This window comes from Aplysia californica, unplaced genomic scaffold (assembly GCF_000002075.1).
Source record: "Aplysia californica isolate F4 #8 unplaced genomic scaffold, AplCal3.0 scaffold00513, whole genome shotgun sequence".
In the NCBI taxonomy this organism is placed as follows: Eukaryota; Metazoa; Mollusca; class Gastropoda; order Aplysiida; family Aplysiidae; genus Aplysia; species Aplysia californica.
In genome coordinates this window covers 10,790-19,080 of record NW_004797783.1, presented here as the reverse complement: position 1 = coordinate 19,080, position 8,291 = coordinate 10,790, and the positions used below count along the sequence as shown (strand labels likewise).

Genomic DNA, 8,291 nt, shown 5'->3' with positions numbered 1-8,291 from the left:
GCACACACACACAAACACACACTCTAACCTTTCCAATGAGGTGCTCGGTGACCACATCCCTCAGGCCTGTGTACAGCTTCTCCCCATGTTTGTGTAGCACCATGGTGTAGGCGTTTCTGTACAGCTCCTCGAAGCTCAGCCCACTGTTGTTCTTCTTCTGAATTTCCTGGATGGCATTCTTGAGCAAGGACCAAATGTTGTTCACGTACTTCTCATCCATCGTCATCTGAGAAGTACAAAACATGCCACATACAAGTTAAAATAAATATGTGCATGTCTTGTATACATTTTTAAAAAATGAAGAGTAAGCTAGAAATACAAAGGGCACATGTCATATGTTATTACAATGAGCGCCAAAAGATTAGAGGTGTTACAAGAGAGTAACAAACATAAAAAAAAGAAGAAAGGGAGATAAGGACGATAGATGTTTGATAGGAAAGAAGAAGCAAACCACACCAGAGTACCCGCCAACCACCCACTATGTTATAATAAACACTACAAGTCCAAAGCAAAAGTCATTTATAATATCAGCAGTTACGGTAAGGACCATCGTACAGACAAACATTAGCCCTTTTTTCTCATCTGCCCCAGGAATCCTTTCCATGGCATAAACATCTGAAACCAGGGAAACTTAGTGTACATTTTTTCCCCAATAAATTGCATGACAGTTAGTTTAAGCAGAGGTTTAACGGCACTCGCAACTGCATAAGGTCATACGAGCGCCAGAAGATTAGAGGTGTTACAAGAGAGTAACAAACATAAAAAAGAAGTAGGGGAGATAAGGACGATAGATGTTTCATAGGAAAGAAGAAGCAAACCAAACCAGAGCACCCGCCAACCACCCACATTGCATGACAAGTAGACAAGTGGGGCAAAGGATAACTCATGACTTGAACACTACTACCCTCTTAGGAGACAAAAAAGATAAATTAATTTCACAATCAAATACTTGTACAGTAATGCAATGCAAATTCTTGATTTCACCTCTGTTCTTGCTAAAATATTGTGATCTGGACAAGAATATCGCAACAGAGTGTTACTACCAATTTTTGCCTGAGGAACCTTTGCAACTTAGGGGAAAATTTCTACATTATATCAGACATGATAATGATCCATCCAATCCCCCCCCCCTCCCCCTTAGCGCACAGAGTAGATTCATGCCTGTTCTTGCATCCCAAAAACAATCTCTTTTTCAATCTTCAAATCGTTTCAACCATCTTTGGATGCTAAAAATTATAAGAGTTAACAGACCCTCCTCCCCCTACTACACAGTCCCTGGAATTTTGGGATAGTTTGTAAACCTGATACCAGCATTTAGTAGGTGGCATTTTTTTTTAACTGGACACAAATTCACACATTTGCCTATCTGTAGGGAATTTCTTGGAAAAAAATGGAACTGCAACAAAGTGTGAAGACTAACAACCATAGTCGGCTCCCACCTATTTAAATTCAAGAAAAAAAAGACTCAAAGACAATTTTGTTGCAAGAGTATTCTGTGATCTGATTTCACAAAAAGGAAAGTGAAATTGAAACTAGCAAGTCCAGAATGAATCAGCTTCCAGAAAACCATCAGGAAGTAACTGCCCTGATAGAGTCTCTAGTCTTCTTTGATGATAGCAGCCCATCAATCGTTTTCAAGAAAATATCAAACTTAAAACTGCAAACAAATTCAAGAAATACAGAGGAGGGGGTGGAGGATTCCCGGGTGGGAAAACAACTCACTTCCTTTCTTCTTATCGACGTACCATCTAGATCTAACCAATTATCAACTCTTGACCTGGTAGCGTACGTTAACGCTAACAAATGTCACCAGAATGGAGACCAAACTTACAATTTTGGCAAATTTTCTGTGACAAATTAATGTAATATGTTGGTTCCATTAGGAATGGGGTAGAGGGTGCCCACCTTGTGACTCAACTCAATGAAGCAGTCTAGGAAGATGTAGACTAGTTAACATTAACTCCAAGAAACACTATTTTATTTCAGAAAGTTGATAGTGTTTCTTTCTCTTAATCCTTTTATTTATGTTTTATTTCTAATCAAGAACTATGTTTTCTATACATCTATGATGTTGCGTCATGAACCTCATCATCTAATGACAGCATCAAAACATCACCAACACGCTTGCAACTGGTCAGGTCCTACTATTTGCAGAGCTTGAAGTATATAATGGTTAATATAAAATCAGAACATTCTAAATAACAAGAATCTGACAACTCCTCAATCTACTATCAACATTAGAATTTCAGACAGTCTCTTGGGAGGAAGTAATTTGTAAAGTTACTAGGAAAAGTAACAATGCACAGTCAACCAAAAATACAAGACTAACCTAATCATACCCATGTGTTGACTAGCTAATACATCACATGCATAACTAATCAGATGATGTCAGTTAGACGGGATCGAGCAAGGGACCCCCCCCCCCCAAGAAAAAAAACAACCTTTGAAAGTCTGCCATTCCCCCCCCCCCCCCCCCTTTGACATTTTTAAAGTCTGTTTTCACCATCTACACATTCAACATTTGGACTTTGCCTTCTAGACCTAACCAATGTGCCTGAATATATTCCTGAACTTACCAAGACCCCTACAAAATGGTGTATGAGACATTTCAAAAAATTATTTTTGCCTCTTATTTGACAGTGAAAAAATACAGACACAAACAAGAAAAAGTTACAACACAACTACAATGCAGCTAAAAACACATCCCAACACAATTTACAGTCCGAATACAGTGAAGAAATAGTTTCAGTCATTGTGGTATAGTACTTCTTTTTATGGTACTCTTCAAAGATCTATGTTCTTTACCGCCTCGACTGCCTTCATAAATCACCACAGAAAATTACAAAATACGACGCTATACGGTCAAAAGTAAATAAATACAAAATAAAATATGGTTTAGCAATGTCAACCAACAGTTTGTTCCCTGGAATACATTCATTTGAGGGGATACAACGGTCGAGAAATGCTATCTGACGTTTATAATGTTCGATGCGTCTCCAACAGAGCTCAACAAGGCTATCGGACGTCAAACTTCACAGGTCATCAAAATCAGCAAGAAATAAGTTTAGGTGCTTTACTATTAGATATTGATGCTGGCATCAACACTTGAACACAAAATCCCAACAAATACATTTATCATACATTAAAATTTCGAATCAAGAGGTTGACCTAGTTTCGACTGTTTGTTTACATGCATAGGCCTGTGAGCTTCTAGGCTAGAATCAAGATCTAGATTGATAGTTCAGGACTTGAGATACAGAGGGATGTCCCTAAAAAGGCCTAGATTCTAGAAGATAATAATAATAATTTACATCTGATCTAGATTTAAAGAATTCACCTCAGAATCTATCTAGATCTAGAATCTAGACCTAGATGTGCCCGTAGACAAATCTCGAAGAAAGGGCTGGATAAGGATGAAAGAATATCGTACCGTATGAGGAGATTGGAATTATGAAAGAAGGAAAACAGACCAAACGAGCGAGAAGACAGGATTGAAGCAGAGAACGCATGTACAACTCTTACACAGGTTTCCCCACAGGTCTTTAGGAAAGTCCTTTTTAAACAAAATTAAAGTCCTTAGTGTTTTTGTCAAAACAAAATTAAGGAAAAAAAGTCATTCATTTTTTACGCCGGGTTGTCAAGTCCTTGTATAAAAATATAAGGTCCTTTAATTTGGCAATGTTTGTCATCAAGGAAATTGTGGATGATGTTCTATCAACCCTGTTGCATCGCATACACGGCACACAGTACATAGCACTGCACACCCGTCAGTTGCCACATCCCACAGACGCCAACACACAGTGCGGCAGGCGTTAGGCGAGCTGCAGGTCAGACCTACAGAGGCACTCTGGGACTGGCCTTCTAAGAGAAAATTTTATTCCCAGGAATAATGGCAGCCAAGAAGAAAAGGAAATTTTATATTCAATAGCGACATTGGAGAGATCATGATACAGGGATAATTATGAAAGTTTTAACTTCCAGAAAAGCTTGTACTGCATTGTTTTCTTCCACCTTCCTTCCGAAGAGACTCCAGTATTCTCTATTTTCCCTCCCGTCCAACAATCAGCTACCAGTTGTCCATTTTCTACTAAATATTGATGCGCCACGAACATCAACTTCATTTCCGTCGCAAATTAATAGTTTTTGAAATATTTGATTTTTCTTAATCGAACTATACTCTATCACATTATGCCTAACCGCGTAGATATCTAGCAATTTCTGCTCTTTGGACCAATCGGGAGGATTCAGGGGGGTCTGCACCCCTGGGGCAAAAAAAAACCTGGGGGGTTCATGCCCCCCTATTTTAACACAAAATTTGATATTTTACAGTTAGGTTTGAAATTTTCTTGAAAATAATTGATTTGCGACAGTTTTGGTGGGCCTTTCTGTGTGATCTGCAGCAAACAATTTAGATCTAGTCAAATACTGCAGTTTGACCCTCGAAGCAGTGCATCTGTGTGCGGGAGTGTAAGTAAAAATTTATCGAGATTCCAAATCTAGAGACCCTCAAACCCATCGAGAGGGAACACAATGAACACCAAAGAAAGAATGCCATCCCTCGCTACCAGTACCAGTCAGAGTCAACAACTCCAAAGGCCTACCCATACTCCAGCAGCCGGCGATTTTGTGGTTTCGTTCGTTAAAGTCACGAGTAGGGGGTTTCCTGACCTAATGAAAATATGGAGGTGGGAGGTTCAGGGGTGCCCCTGAATGTTATCCTAATCGAAGTGTATACAGACCCGGTAACCGGGAACAAAGTCACGAAGTATACAGACCCGGTAGGGGAATTCTTTTGTGATTTCGGGAAGTTTCAGCCCCCAGACCCGGTAGAAATCTAATGTGTGCGTGTGTGTGTGTGTGAGAGAGAGAGAGAGAGAGAGAGAGAGAAAGTGAGAGAGAGAGAGAGGGGTGCTAGCAAAATGTAATGACATGCCCCAGTTGGCAGGAGGGAACGAGAGAAAGATAGAGCGTGAAATAGGTGGGGACAAAGAAAGACAGAGACAAACAAAGAAAAAGAGAAGGCGAGAGAGAGAGAGAGAGAGAGAGAGAGAGAGAGAGAGAGGGAGGGAGGGAGGGAGGGAGGGAGGGAGGGAGGGAGGGAGGGAGGGAGGGAGAGAGAGAGAGAGAGAGAGAGAGAGAGAGAGAGAGAGAGAGAGAGAGAGAGAGAGAGAGAAATAGAGAGGGTGACTGCTCGATTGAAATTATGACATTGTTCTTTTCTTTAAATTGCGTCTTGCGATTCCTCCAACTCCAAAACGGAGGAAAACCGATTGTTCATCGAAAAGACATCAGTGACATCAGCAATCTTCATTTAGATCTAGATCTAGGCTAGCCGCGAAACTAGATCAAAGATTTATGTCAGTCTGCCTAGATCTAGATCTAGACCTAGGCCACAGATCTAGAAGAACCTAGGTCTACCCTGAGCCAAGAGGGCGCAGAAACTCTTCGAAATCACAAAATAAGAGTTCCCCTACCGGGTCTGTATACTTTGTGACTTTGTTCCCGGTTACCGGGTCTGTATACACTCCCTATCCTAATTTGATGTTTTGCAGTCAGGTTGCATCCCTGCTCTTTGTGTAGCCTATTTCAAATAGTATTTGGTCATCAAGACTTCTGGATTTCTTCTCTGGATGTAAACAATGGATTGTGGACTTTAACGAACGGAACTACAACTACAAGATCACCCAGCAGCCTACTGTCAGTACCTCCATTTACGTACTTGATAGGCCTGGCTTAAGTGGTCTTTCTCTGACATTAGTCATTGTCATTTGTGTGCAGATTACAACTTCATGAACATACGACACACACATTCACACATGAGACCTCACTGCTACACACTCACACAGCAGACACAGTACAGTAACAGAACACAAACAAAAAGCAACTTACAGGAAACGCACGAATGCGCATTTTGGTGTCCTTCCTACTCTGGGGTCTGGAGCCCATCGACGACATTGGGACTGTTATGAAGCAAGACCGACTAAATCAAAGAAAAATAGATCAAGAAGATGATCCTTATGCACCTCGGAGGTTCAGCCTCAATAGAACCTGCTCCAGGAGGGCAAGTCCTGATAAGACTTTCTTCTTCAGCTGGACGTATGTGGACGTAACTTACTAAAATGCTTAGCCGTTTCCACAGTAATGACTCACGGCACTCAATGAGCAACCATGGCAAAAGTAAGACCGTTATGAAGATCAATAATCAGTTGGTTGAAATTCCATTTTCAAAGACAATACAAACATAGACTGGCGGTAATCATGCTTATTATTTTTCCCACAAAGAAGGTTGTACGTAGGCTTATCTCAGCCTCTACAGCTAGTCGTTTGGGACTAACAACGTCTTTGACCTGATAATATTGTGCAAAACGTAGGTCTCTCTCTTTTCGACTGAATGCACCCAAAACAGTGCTATCAATAGACAATTCACTAGAAACGAATCTCTTTAGTTAATCATATTCTTTTTTACCGACTTTGTTATTTGTGATAATGATAAATCTTAAGGTAATATTGATGAAAAATAAACATTGCGCATTAATCATAGCAACTGTCTAAAGGTCATATCCGACTATTATGGGATGCAAATCAATGACAGACGACTATTTTTAGCGTTCGGTCGTGACCCTATTTATAGATTGAAGATGTCTTCCAAAAATACAACCAAGGTAACCAATCAGAACTGCAACGAAACTAACAATGATAAAAGTTTGTTCGTCAATGTCTGAATCTGATGATAACTATATATAATGCATCCTCAGAGGAGAATTTTTTTCAAGCAAAATAGAAAAATTAAAGTTTAAGATTACTTTTGGCTTCTGCTATGGCCACTGGGACCAATTCTGGCAGAGAAATGTTTGCCACATTTTGAGCTCCACTTCAACTTCCACTTACGGATCATGTGCAGAGCTTGCGGGCTCTCTATTCTTGGTTTCAGCATCAGATTTAATTTCTATACTAATTCGTGGAGCCCAAAAACGTTATGGTGAAGCCTCGTATATAGTCAAACCCCCTTTTACCGCCTTCCTTGGGACGAGCATAAGTTGGCGGTCGTGTGGCTGGCGGTATATCGGGATAGCACCGCGATTGTCATCTTGATTTATTAGTTATATTAATTTAGAGACTAGCGATGAGTGGCAAGTCTTGACGACACATTTAGATAATATAAGAGATTCTGTCTTGTGCGATTGCCATGCACAGGGGAAAAAATTACCAACAGCTCAATTTGATGCACGTTATGTAAATTCAAATTTAAAATATTATAATACGTGTCTATGACCCTGAAGATGTACTTTTTTTGTTATTTTTTTCAAATCAAACTCAACTGGTGGTTGGCGGGTGCTCTGGTGTGGTTTGCTTCTTCTATTCCTATCAAATATCTATCGTCCTTATATTTCCTCCTTCTCTTTTATGTTTGTTACTCTCTTGTAACACCTCAAATCTTCTGACGCTCATGACCTTATGCAATTGCGAGCGCCGTAAAAACCTCTACTAAAACAAAACAAACTCAACGCGACATGACTCGTCAGTCCTCAGGTCGCTTGAGACCTTTCATTTGGTATTGCGAGTCCTCACCATAGATTCGAGTTACCCCCTTTTTTAGTGTCCTCACAAATAACACCCTCACGGCGGCCGCTTGCCATTGGTCATCGGGCTGATACAGTATCTGACGATGCCAGATTATTAAAATATTGTACCGACAAGCTGAAGTGGTGCACTTAATTCCTTTGAATTTTCTCCTGGCGATTTTTTAATACTTTAATTCCAATTCTTAAACAAAATATTGACAGAAGCCTAAAATTCAATAACAATTTAATAATCAGGGGCAAATCAGAGGCAAATCGGCGACAAATTAAATGCTAAAGAAGAGAAAGAAAGGAAAAAATGGGGGGGGGGGGGTCATTTGATATAAGGTCAATTTATTTATATTCAGGCCTATGTGGGCCTAATGGAGATGTACCGGCCGTGGTTGGTGTACAAAAAACATGTCAACAAATTAAGCTCAACGGGTTTTTATCTCTCCTGTCTGAGAACATTCAATAACGATTTACAGTATACTAGATCATAAGCACTGCAGTTTTTGAGAGGGCAAAAACACCTTAATGTATCTTTTTTGCCAGCTGAAGAATGTAAACTTAGATGGGCGGGACACTTGGTCCAAAGGCCAAACACACGACTCCCCAAGGTTTTGTTCTACTCAGAATGGGTATGTAGAAGCGCAGCAAATTGGTGCACACACGGTGACACGCGGTACCCTCCTATCGACCCCCTCAATCCCTCCCCTACCCCCGTCCCCT

The 8,291-nt window shown here is 40.4% G+C and overlaps 1 protein-coding gene across 1 annotated transcript in view; it reads right to left on the bottom strand.

The window, feature by feature from the left end:
• LOC101850358 (cullin-3-B) overlaps positions 1–6,396 on the bottom strand; it is a 26,683-nt gene extending 20,287 nt beyond the window's left edge. The window contains exons 1-2 of the mRNA XM_005106101.3: positions 5,890–6,396; positions 29–226 (exon numbers count right to left, since the gene is read on the bottom strand). Coding sequence (XP_005106158.1) covers positions 29–226; positions 5,890–5,955 — 264 coding nt within the window. The 5' untranslated portion in view covers positions 5,956–6,396. The remainder of the gene's footprint in view (positions 1–28; positions 227–5,889) is intronic.
• Between the last annotated feature and the right edge of the window lie 1,895 nt (positions 6,397–8,291).